Genomic DNA, 13,392 nt, shown 5'->3' on the forward strand with positions numbered 1-13,392 from the left:
GCAGTCAATCTACGACACCTTGACAATAGCCAACCTTTCAGATACGCTGCGCAAAGTGAAGCTTGTGTGGAGTTGATACGCTGGTCCGAACATCAAAGGTGAAACTAACAGTGCCACTGCACGTCTTTAATCAACTGTAATACTTTGTGTTGCGTAAGTGGCTAAACAGTCTCCGCAGTTTGTGCTGTACTGAACTTCACAACCAAGCAATTCTTACAACATCAGGTATTCAAAATACTACTGGGTGGCCAAAAAAATATTTCCAACCTAAGAAAAAATATTTCAAAGAAATTATCATAGTATGGTTTTAGACAATATAAAGAAAACTCTGCAAGTTTTTATCTTTGTTTGGAGTAGAAGTTTTGTTGGTATAAAGGAACTGCAACCACAGGAACTGAACACGTTGGCACGGCAGAGACCAGCTGCACAGCTGCAGACAGTCACCGCCCGACCACCAAGTACTGTCGCACGGTGCACCCAGTTCCAGAAGAGCAAGAGAACAGGGCGAGAGAGTTGATACTATGCAGCAAGCATGTTCACGAAAGTGTTCCATGTCTACTCGTCGCCAGTCCACGGTATGCACATAAAGTCCGCACAGCCAAACCAGTTTGGTCAAGCTGCTTTAGGGAATGAGATTTTGCACCGTGACACAAGTGTGCCTGGCCTACACTATGACAGCGTAGAAATTTTGGACGAGGCTAAAATTCCACATTGCTGAAACATGGAACAAGAACATTATGCTAATTAGGGGTTAACCAAATTCCAATTCTACCACTGACCATTGCTGAATAGTTCTTGAATCGCTCAAGGTGTTCCACTCATGAAAGAGTCACTCGTAATTTCTGTTTTTAAAAGTGTACAGTTACAACAAATATTTACTTGAAGTAACAATTTGTTGTACTCTACAAAAAAATCTGTGATGATTTGCCAACCTCCAGAGTTCCTGGACAGTGTGTGTGGCGGTCCAACATTGTGGCCACTACCATCACTGGCATGTTCCCTCAAGCATTCACTGGGGTAACACTGACCCCATCACTAGTTACTACAATAAACTGCAAAATACATGGTGCAAAGTTGAACACCTCTCCGACATTCTGTGGACAACTAACGGCACTCAAGTGGCACTGACATTGTTGATAAACTAACAAATTTTTCCTCCCTTTGGGTATGAAAATCTTTTGTAAGTCTTCATTTCTAAACAAACTATACCACTGTAACTGCAGTATATAATATTTTATTAGTTTTAGAAAGACTTCATGTCACCTGTACAGTTTTAACTATCAAGGGGTTAGAAGTTAGCAAACCCTATTTAACTTACGATGAATTACAAACATGTACTTTCTAAACCTGAAAAAATCCTTCCCAATGTGTGCTATAAAAAAATTCCACCCAATACAGCCTAAAGAATAAATAATATATTTGGAATAAAACACGTGACGCAGGGTAAACCCAATAATGTCATACAACTTAATTTTATTTCACAGTTTTTCTTCATTTCTTACCGATTTTAGGATTGTGCTGAACAACAGGAACCAACATCCTCCCAGAACCAATCCAAACACAAAAAGGAAGGCACCCAGGCCGAATACAATAATTTTTTTGGTTTTTGCCTGCATTGTGACGGCTTGTGATCACCGCTGCCCTTCTCTGCAATATGGACCTGGAAAAATAAAAACAGTATTTCACTGCATGAATTGGTTTTGCAAGAACAGGCATTCCGCTACACTAGCTCAGTGTTGGACATCACGTCAGCACTGCAGTAAGAAACAGTTGGCATCGCAAGCACAAACCAGTGGTGCAGTGAGATGCTGTGAACTGTGAACTGTGCACTGTGCACTGTGCACTGGGTCATTCCAAATCAAATCATCCAGAGAAAACAAAATTTTGCACCCCACCCTCTCCGATTTTTATGAAATTTTTTTTACAGCATCTATGAACAAATATAACTCGTATTTTTTATTTTGGCTAAATTTGCTTTAGTTATTATTTTATAATTTTTTTAGAAAATGGTGCATTTCAACCAATCTGTTAGTTGAGGTGCAATGTGAAAAAGGCACTTTTCAGTAAAAATTTAATTGTGAAGTTATTATTTAATACTAACTAATGAATTTTACAATTCTTACTTGAAATTTCATCAGGGTTCCAAAAATCAGGTTAAAAATAACATTAGACTCATATTAAACCCTGTTTCCCCTCTTTAAAGTTGGCGCAATGTAATTTTTTTCATCTGTACAGCAATTTCCGTAAATGTTCATAACTTTTTTCTAGCTTATCCAATGTGGCTGAGAAATGTCTCATATGAAAGAGGATGAAAAGTACTATAATAATATAAAATAAAATTCATGGGTATTTGATGTTATCATTTGATAAAAAGGGAAAAAATTATTATATTGCTGAAAATATGCAGGTTAGCTCTAAATCATTATCAAATCAATAGTTAGAACAATCATATTAATTTTATTTATTTATCATTACACATAACACATAGTTTGTGTACACTTTAAAATTAGTTAACCTTTTACTTGAGATTTACATTTACAGTAAACTCTCTATTATCCATGTTAATTAGAACCCACCAATGTAAAAACCCTTTTCATGCTAAGAGCCCTCGAATTTGGACTGCACCATATATTTTACTTCAGTAGAATTCTGAGCACAAGAGAAGTCTTTGTATTTTTTCTCAGGTATTGGAATGTAAACCTTACAGCACTGCCCCCCCCCTTTCCCACCCCCCCTCTCCATCTGCTGGAGAGGCCGCCTTCTCCCTCCTTCCTTGTATTTAATTTTTTTTCCTTGGTGGAAAGTTATTATTTCTTCTCAGTCCCTTGCCAGTTAGTCACATGACCATAGAAAAAAATTGTTGGTGGGGGGGGGAAATTTGCCAGGCAGACAGGGGCAGGCTGAAACAAACCAGGCGGCTGTGAAGCAGCTTTCAGCCCCATGCGAGGGGGGGGGGGTAGGGGGGCTGGGCTTCAAGTGTGACAAATGTGACAGCTGAGGGGGTGAGAGATAAGAAGGGTCAGACCAAACACCGTTTTGACATCATTTTTAGAGAGAGCAGTGACTGACAGCAGCAGGGAAGTTGAGCCCTCTAACCTCAGTTAGCTCTGCGACCCTGTTGTGACAAGAGCAGCATAGCACTGGCAGTTTTTATCATTAGTTAATTGTGAACAGGTATAAAAATTATGAAAAGTAGTTTTGTAAAATAGTTTTTTATAGTAAATTAATTTATACGTAAAAGAAAACAGTGTGAGTTTTGGATCAAGTAAACTGTGCAGTAAGTAGTTAGAGTAAACTGATTAAGTGCTTAAAAACAAATATTTTTTGATATTTTAGTGACATCAAGATAAATGGCAAATTGTTAATTCATGCAGGCTACTAACTGTAAAAATGAGTTCAGATGAAGAGTTGCCATTATTACCTAAAGAACAGTGTAGTGTGGGCCTGATCACCGATTCTAATTGTCATAGTTTCAATTTTACGGATAAGAAAGAAATTCTGTTAGTTTCAAATTTACCAGATCAAGTACAAGAAATCCTTAGTTGGAGGTTAGCAAGAACCTTGACACCTAGTTCTGATGTATGCTTACATCACTTTCTGTACTATACAGAATATTATGAAAATTACCAAAAAAAAGTGTTGTGACCCAAACAATGTCCACAAAAAAGTCATTAAAGCAGGCTTAAGAACGATTTCACTGAAATTTGCTAAAGCAGTAAAAAGCAAAAAAGGAGCAGTGTTAGTTCCTGGCAAAAAGATTTGTGACAACTGCAGGAAAAAAATTGTTTTAGACTATGATGACGGTGACGAAATAAGTGATGGTTGTAGTGGCAACTCCCTTGACAGTAGCATGTTAACATCAGTAAATATTAAAAAAATTGATCCACTGTCCAAAAAAGCTTTGGAAAAGCACGATTTAGACACAAGTATGGCAACACTAGGAGTTTCACCGATAAAAGTAAAATCACTCTCAACAGGATCCAAGGTTAAATATGCGAAACAAAAAGTCAGTGAAATTAAATGTAAAATAAAATCAAAGGTTGCACATGTCCTGACTCTACCAGAAAATGAGTTAGAATCTGATGATTCAAATTCATCAACGGAAGCTGTATCCACAATAGCACAAAAGGCCCAAGATTTTGACAACCTTGTCAATGCTATTAAAGAGAAGCTCATAATCACCCAAAGTAGGAGAGAAAAAATTAAAATTTTAACTCTGACACCCCAATCATGGTCGAGGAAGAAAACTGCATCAGAATTTAAAGTGACTGAATACATGGTTAGAAAGGCACACCAGTTGCGTCAAACAAGAGGCATTTTGTCTATGCCTGAGCCAAAAGAAGGAAACAAAGTTCATATTGATGTATTAGAAAATGTCAAAGCTTTTTATGAGGATGATGAATTTAGTAGGATCATGCCAGGAAAAAAAGATAAAGTTAGTATTGCAAGAAATGTCCATATTCAAAAGCGTTTAATGCTCTGTAATCTTGAGGAACTGTACTCAGCTTTTAAAGAAATGTACCCTAATGCCAAAATTGGACTATCAAAGTTTTGTGAACTTAGGCCCAAGTGGTGTGTAACAGTTAATCAAAGAGGAGTTCATTCAGTATGTGTTTGTTGCATTCATCAAAATCCTGTACTACTTATAAGTCCAATGAATCTGGATAAAATAAAATTGAAGGAATTAACTAAAATGTTAATGTGTGAAGATGTAAAAAGAGAATGCATGTTAAGAATGTGTGATAAATGTCCTAATTCTGACAAATTGAATGATTTAGTTAAAACAACACTGGAAGACTATGATGATAAAGACCAAATAATATTCAAGCAATGGACAAATACTGACCGGAGCCAGCTTCAAACAATGGTCCTACCATTGTCCGAGTACATTATACTTTTAAATGAAAAACTTGAAACCTTGATACCTTATTCTTATATTTCAAAGCAACAATCTGAATACATAAAAAAGAGGAAAGAAAATGTATCCCAAAACGAAGTTCTTTGCTTTATGGATTTTTCAGAAAATTACGGATTTATCCTTCAAGATGAGATTCAAAGTTATCATTGGTTCCATGCATCTTGCACACTACATCCAGTAGTATTACAGTAGTATTACAGAGACAATGATAGCTCCTCTGTTTCACAGCAATCATTTTGCTTTTTATCAGATTACATGAAACATGATGTAAACTTTGTTTATGAAGTACAAAGCAAAATTTGCAGTTACATGAACGCAAAACAACCAAAAGTAACAACAATAGAATACATCACAGATGGCTGTGCAGCACAATACAAAAATTTCAAGAGTTTAGTCAATCTTTGTTTTCATGAAGCAGATTTTAGTCTAAAAGCTTCCTGGACTTTTCATGCCACAAGCCATGGAAAATGTGCTTGCGATGGTATAGATGGCTCAGTTAAACGATCTGTTACCAGAGCCAACCTCCAAAGACCATATGAAGACCAAATTTGCACACCAGAAGAAATGTTTAAGTTTTGTAGAAAACTCTTTTCAAAAATAATATTTCAATTCATTAATATAGATAGTGTAGAAAATGTAGAACCAAAGTTGACTCAGTGTTTTAGTGAACATAAATCTGTACCTGGCACAAGATCTTTCCATTTTTTCCAACCTCTATCTAATACTGTAATAGCAGCAAAACGGATAAGCAGTGACAAAGATTTTTCATCGAGGTATAGTTTATCGCAAAAACTAGAACTTCCAAATTTCCAACCAAATACCTACATAGGCTGTGTGTATGAAGTTAAGTGCTTCATTGGACTCATTTTGGAGCTTGATGATGACAATAAAGATGCTTATATCAATTTTATGCACCCTCACTGGCCATCACAGACATTTTTTTGGGCAGAAAACTGAAATGTTGGAAGAGAGGATAAGTGCTGGGTCCCTTTTACCAACATAATTTGCTCCATAGATGTTCCACAATTAAGTGCTCAAGTTGGACGAATGATGTTCAGTCTTTCTAAAAAAAAAAGTGTTAAAAACATTAATGCTGCCTGGCCAAGGAAATATTAAGTTTCATAACAAAAAAGGTAAGCCAAAAAATTAAATAACTTTATTAATACCTATAATTTTTAACACACTTTAACTACCTACTCGCCACTTGAATGTTACCTAAAAATCCTAAGTAGTAACCTCTACAAAATTAAAACTATATGATTAGTTTCATTAGCCTTTTAGTGTGTATAAGCTATTTGTTATGTGTAATAATAAAATTAATATATTTGTTCTAACTATTGATTTGATAACGATTTACAGCTAACATGCATCTTTTCAGCAATATAATATGTTTTTCCCTTTTTATCGAATGATAACATCAAATACCCATGAATTTTGTTTTATATTATTATAGTACTTTTCATCATCTTTCAAATGAGACATTTCTCAGCCTCATTGGATCAGCTAGAAAAAAGTTATGAACATTGACGGATATTGCTGTACAGATGAAAAAAATTACAGAGTGCCAACTCTAAAGAGTGAAAACAGGGTTTAATATGAGTCAAATGTTATTTTTAACCTGATTTTTAGAACCCTGATGAAATTTCAAGTAATAATTGTATAATTCATTAGTTAGTATTAAATAATAACTTCACAATTAGATTTTTACTGAAAAGTGCCTTTTTATCTTGCACCTCAAATAACAGATCAGTTAAAATGCACCAATTTCTAAAAAACTTATAAAATAAAAACTAAAGCGAATTTGGCCAAAATAAAAAATATGCGTTGTTATATTTGTTCATAGGTGCTATAAAAATAATTTCAAGAAAATCTGAGGGGGTGGGGTGTAGACCCCTGGATGATTTGAAATGGATTGACCCCACTGTGAACTGTGAACTGTGAACTGTGAACTGTACTGGTTCCTCAGCAGTAAGACCGAGGTCCGGGGGTTTCTCCTGTCGGGGAACATTGAAAAAATGTTCTAAAAATCTTTCGAAAGGATCAATTCTAAAAAAAAAAAATTACTCCTCTCCTTCCTGTTTATAAAACCATTTCTATTTTTTCTGGCTTTACGTCACTAAGGCTTTAAATGATTAGATTTTTATGTTGGTGGGATAACAAGAAAAACAGCTTATAGCAATCAGTGGCAAAAGAGTTTTATGGAAAAAAATTCTATTGATTTGACGTCTTGATGCTAGGGTATCGCCATTAACTCGCTGTTCAATAAACTCCTTCCACTTTGGACAAAAACCTTAACTTTGTAATGTTATATTTGGAATGTGCGACACAGTGAGCGGACAGTCATTTGGCACTCATTAACTGTAAATGAATTAAAACAATATATCAGCAGCTATAATCTCGTGTCAAACATACGCAAACGTCTTTAAACTCAACCACAATGTTGTACAAACAATTAAAGCCTGTAAAACCATTAGATTCAACCACTGGCACAACTGAAGAGCGAGTGTGCACACACTCGGGATGTCCTCCCTATCGAACTGCTGGTCCTGGCTCTGGGTGCCGGTGTAGGACTGCACCCAGACTGAACGCCAGCCGAGCCTGCTGGCAAAGTGGCATGTTTGAGAGCATGTACAATCATGGTTTTGATTGAAAAAAAAAAAAAAAGCATAAAAGTGTAAAAGTGTGAACCTCCATTACATTTTCCCCTGACCCAAATATAAACATGACTATGTTCGGTGACCCCCAGTCAGGTATGACTCAGTCCTCTCCCCAGACCACCAGTGACCAGCTATCGAACAGTCCGCAGCAGGGTGTGTGTAGTGGGCCAGGCGGACTGCAAACACCAGCGAGTCTACAGGCTGCTGCTCGTGACCCACTGCCCGACGCCGATCATCACACGACTTTGTCGTGACTTGGTTGCACGTACATAACTAGGTTCCGTTGAGGACGTAAGAGACAGCATGCGGGAGCCAACTAGACACTCGCCATGACCACCATACAGCGGGTCCCGGGCCACCTCACGGGAGCGAGCGGACCAACGGGTAGAACCACTGGCTCTCGCCCAGCCAGGCTCACTGCCACACACTGCCAACTGAGTGGAGCGAGTCACGAGCACCATAGAGGTGGTCAGAGGCCCTTGGGGCGGAGCTCACTCCCAGCGGCCCGAGACGAGCAGAGTCGCCGAAGCTGGCAGTCCCGGACGTCCCTGGAGGACGCCGTGAGATCAGGGCCCAAGGAGCAGTGAGAGTACTCAACATCAGGCGAGTAGCAACTGATATACACCTATGGTTTGGATGGGCATATTCGCCATGACCTAGTCTCTAATGACGGCCATCATCGGCTACAGAAACTACTCAAATCACAAATATTGTTTTAATTAAGGAAGTAAACACAGCGCTAGTTTCAATCATTGAAAGTGTACTGCTCACAAGTAAATTTTTATTGTGGTTAAATGTGACTGTGCTAGGCGAGTGGTGGGCACACACAAGTATGTATGTGTGTATGTATGTGTGTGTGAGTGTGTGCGTGTGTATGACGATAAACTCTCACTGTTTGACCGATTGATATGAAAGTGGGCACATCAAAGTGTTTTTTCACCGAGAAGATTTATATGCAATTTTTTTAATGTGACGTCTAATAAATCGATGAACGCCGGCTGCACGCACAAAAAAGTGTCCCGTAACGCACATTGTCCCGTAACGCACATTGTCCCGTAATGCACTGTGTCCCGTTGCACTGTGTCCCGTTGCACTGTGTCCCGTTACGCTCATTATACGCTTGCGCAGCATCTATCTCTCTTCCACTCGATTGGAACAACCATCGATTTTGACTTTTTCGAGGCACATTAAACTTGAAACACTCCCATTCATTTCCTACTTTTCCTATCATCGTCCTATCCTTAACAGAATAACACAGATTGGAAGAAGTTAAATAGCAAACATGTATAAAAGTTATAGTTAAAATAATCTCTTTGTTAAAGTAATAAACATATTTGAATTAATGAGTGCAAATAAAAGTAAATTTAGGAATTAAATTGTAGGTTTCATTTCACTCCTTCTTTGTATCCATACAAAATAGTGATAATTCAATAAAAATGATTCAATTTTATTCATAAAAGTATGCAATCATTTCATTAATGTTTTGTTATGACGTTGTCACGTTAAACTATCATCCGTAAAGTGACTTTACAGACAACCAATTTTTTTTGTAACTCACTGATAGATAGCGCTGCAGCGAATCAACTTCTAAACCATTCAACCAATCTCCATGAAATTTGGTATACATAGGTATTTGAACACTGAGAATATTTTCGCGATATCCATTTTGCTATAACTAGCTACTAGATGGCACTGCTACTCATCAACGTCTAGTCCTTCAACAAATTGCCATGAAAATTGGCATATTGTGATATTTACTGTCCTTAATCCTCAATAACAAATAGGTAGCAAATGTGATTGTGATAAGTATTTACTGAGTGATTTAAAATGAAATGCAATTTCTAACACTTTATAGATTCTAGATTAGATACAAACCATCCTTTTAGATACTCAGAGGTACATAAATAAACACTGGCCAAACGACATCTGTCTGGTTCTGCTAGTTATGTATATATTATGAATTGACACCACATGATAAGCAAATTATTTCCAAACAAGTTACTAATTGAAATGGCATTACCAAAAGGCCTGCGAGTCATAGATGGGTTCAAACCCCCCGAGAAACGTCGTGTGCACAAGCCTATTGTCTGGACACTCGTCCCTATCACCCATCGAGCAGTCCGACCACACGTACAAAGGTCGCCAATCAGTGTGCGGAGTCTCCGAGTCTGTTGACACGCAGTGTGTTCCTTCATCCATCTGAGCTCCAGAGTGCATTGCCCACGCTGCAGCGGATAATCTGCTCTCTACTGACCATACTTCGCTCTCACAAAGTAGTGTACTTGATTACTACAGCTGACAGTATAAATATTTTTTTTTTCCTCTAGGAAGGCTCCTGTGTATCAGATTGAGTCACATAACTGCTCATTTTGGTAAATATGTATTGTACGGATTAGCGCCAAAAAAAATCGTACAAATATGAAATAACTTTCATTATATGCTATCTTACGTCCTCTTTTCAGAACCGCCTGCGGAGATAAAAAATTCCAATTACTTTTGGAGATATCAAATTTTTTAATATTATTTTTTTGGTGATTTTTTTAAAAAAAAAATTTAAAAATCCGAAAATACCTTTATTCTGTGCTCTTTAACTTCCTCTTTTCATTAAACCTGGCGGAGATCAGAAATTCCAAATACTTTAGGAGATATGGAATTTTTTAATTTTCATGTTGTGCACTGATGCGGCGTTCAGCGGGAAGCCTACGATTCACACATCCTTCTGGACATACCCGAATACTCACGTTGGCAAGCCTTCTTTTCTTAAAATTAGCAAGAAGTAATTTAAAATACTTTAAAACACTGTGGATGGTTGGTTATATTAGGTAAGTATAGCTACATTAAAAAAACTGTAAAATCATTTTATGGTTGCTTAGCAAATAACTTTTTAATATGTAGCTATCCAGCGCTAGGAAACCGTTTACATGATTTCACAGTATTTATAATGTAGCTAACATAACCTAATTGACCATTAGTTTTCATGAGTTGCATATTTATTTACAATAAAAAAAAATAAAAAAAACCGAAGATGCAGGATCGGGCGTTCGCCTCTCGTCTGTTGAAAGAAGGCTTGCCAACGTGAGTATTCGGGTATGTCCAGAAAGATGAGTGAATCGTAGGCTTCCCGCGTTCACCATTGTTGCTTGTTTACAAGTATGATTTTTTTTTTTTTTTTTTCGCGACGTAGTTGGACTACATCACGTAAAAAGAAAATTACGTGAGTTCCTACTGTTCATCCTTTTTCCCGGTTTGTTAGGTCAGGTCAGCTACATTATAAATATTTTAAAACTAAACAACCATTAAAATTAATTTTTATTATTTTTAATGTCCGTTCAGTTTCAAAGTATTTATACTGTAGCTGACCTGACCTAATCTACCTTTGTCCCGTTTTGTTAGGTCAGGTCAGTTACATTATAAATACTTAAAACTATACAAGTAAAATTAATTGATATTATTTTTAATTTCCGTTTATTTTGAAGTATTTATAATGTAACTAACCTTACCTAATGGAAAATTTCTGTTATTTAGGCATTCACGCACACACGGCAAAATATAAAATGGCGTCTGTTGAATGATTACATAGGGCTTGTATTGCACAATAAGAACGGCGATATCTCCAAAAGTAATTGGAATTTTTAATCTCCGCAGGCGGTTTTGAAAAGAGGACGTAAAAGAGCATATAATGAAAGTTATTTCATATTTGTACGATTTTTTTTGGCGCTAATCCGTACAATACATATTTACCCTCATTTTGATTTAATAAAATAAAAACCGGGACGGACCACACCTTAGATGCATGTCATCACTTAGGCCGTTGTTATCCCAAGTGTGCCTGGCCGTGACACACACTGGCTGCCGATAGAGCCAGCGGATAGAGCTAAATTCAGAATTGTGTAAAGAACTAGGTATCTCCTAAAGTAGGTGCAAGAAAAAAATTAAATTTTCAAACATCTGGTTTATAAGAACTGTTTTGTCACCATAAAAAATACTCTTTAGTATTTTTTTAATGTCGCTAACCTAACCTAACCAAAATTGTATACGCTTTTAAAGATAAAATTAACAAAGATTGCATTAAATGCGCACATTCACTAGATGTACAAATCTGACAGCCTATAAACATACAACCGTGTAATTTAGTATTACACTTTATAATCATGCAACAGTCACTACTATCTAACACCGCAAAAAATATATATATGTATATATCAAGACAGCACGACGCACCTGGCATAACGCAATAATTGTTTTCGTGAATCCTCCCACACACAATGAGTAAGCATTCTCTCAATCAATGCAAGTGTAAATGCCATACAATAAAATTTAATATTTAATGCATTGATGTAAGTTAAATTCAAAACAATGTCAAATTATCAACCAGCACCGCAACACGGATAATTCGATCTCTTCTCGTTATTATTCGCCATCGCTGTAAGTCAATGTCATTGTCAATTTCAAACATTATTATTTTAGTTCATTTTTGACTGCGATGACACTTGTTAGTACAAAACAGACTACAGAGTAGTTTTATAATGGAGACTCCCACATTAGATTGCCGAGCACTGTTTATAGCGCTTTTAGTAACTGAGTTACTAACTAACAACACGAGAGCGGACTTTTTGAATCATGTTAGTTGAAATAGAGTGCTACATTTTCAATCAAAAATATTAATATTCCAATTTATATCGATGATATAAAGGAAAGTTATGATTGTGACATTATTTTATACATCAGCAATCTTTTTTTTTTAATTTTAAAAATAAAATTTCAAAACAAATAGCATTGATTAGTGACTGATAAAAATCACGCACACAAACTTCAATTGAATTATTTTGAGGTCTCAAAATTTAAGCATACAGACGCATTTTTTTTGGTGTCGACGTTAATATATTACAAAACAACATAGTCATTCACAAAAAAAATTGAAACCTTGAAATTGTCATTACCTCGCCTAACTTTATTAAATTTCCTAGAGCTAACTTACTATTAACAGGGTACCAGTTGAAGAATAATATACAACTGACTGTGCTCCGCACACAGTTAAGACACGAGACTACTCAGTGTCAGGGTTCGACACTTAAAGGCCAAGTTAGGGTATTCTGGAGGTATGATGCACGATGGGCTAACTCCAGCTGTTCTGGCCACCGGAACGCCACACTAACAAATAACACACAAACTGAGACTGGAATACTTTTATTACTAACCTCATAATCAAAACTACATCGACTATTTGTAAAAGCACTGTGCGACTGCCTGTGCTCTACAATGCTACTTCAGTTCAAATTAACGGGACTGACAACCGGTTAGCTACACGGTAGAGCTGACGGCCAGTCTAATCTCCCAGTCTCACCACCCCGGACTCCATCCACATGGCACCCAGTTCAGCTACCGTATATTCCACTGCTCCCCTTCCCCCACCCCTGCCGATGGTACGCGAATCTTCCCGAAGCCTACCTCGGGCAGCACTCACTCTCTATACAATACTACGGTTCTTCAAAATACATATACATTTATTGCCATACAAATAACCTAGTGACATGCAAATATAAAAGTTACACACTTCAATACTATAATCTGTTTCCCTTTGATAGGTCGCGGGCAGGAGTACTCTATTGATGAAGGGTCGCGGGTAGGACAGGTCTATGGATGAAGTGTCGCGGGCATGGGAGGCGCTGTGGCGAGACTGCAGGCGCTTCACTCGCGGCAAGAGAACCACGCGTATTCGCCACGCTCCACTTTATCAGGACCTCGTGTTCGTGTCCATATCTTGTGAGCGAGCACTTCGCGTCACTTGTCAGAGTTCACTGCGATGTAGGTCGCAGA

General features: G+C 37.2%; 1 protein-coding gene across 2 annotated transcripts in view; it reads right to left on the reverse strand.

Moving 5' to 3' along the window:
• LOC134538535 (protein croquemort-like) overlaps positions 1–13,392 on the reverse strand; it is a 57,016-nt gene that overhangs the window by 19,232 nt on the left and 24,392 nt on the right. The window contains exons 1-2 of one of the 2 annotated variants that reach the window (XM_063379942.1): positions 11,797–12,104; positions 1,503–1,660 (exon numbers count right to left, since the gene is read on the reverse strand). In XM_063379942.1, the coding sequence (XP_063236012.1) occupies positions 1,503–1,616 (114 nt within the window). In that variant the 5' untranslated portion in view covers positions 1,617–1,660; positions 11,797–12,104. Of the gene's footprint in view, positions 1–1,502; positions 1,661–11,796; positions 12,105–13,392 lie in introns of those variants that run through there. The other variant, XM_063379943.1, reaches the window with a different exon arrangement.

Source organism: Bacillus rossius, chromosome 13 (genome assembly GCF_032445375.1).
Source record: "Bacillus rossius redtenbacheri isolate Brsri chromosome 13, Brsri_v3, whole genome shotgun sequence".
NCBI lineage: Eukaryota > Metazoa > Arthropoda > Insecta > Phasmatodea > Bacillidae > Bacillus > Bacillus rossius.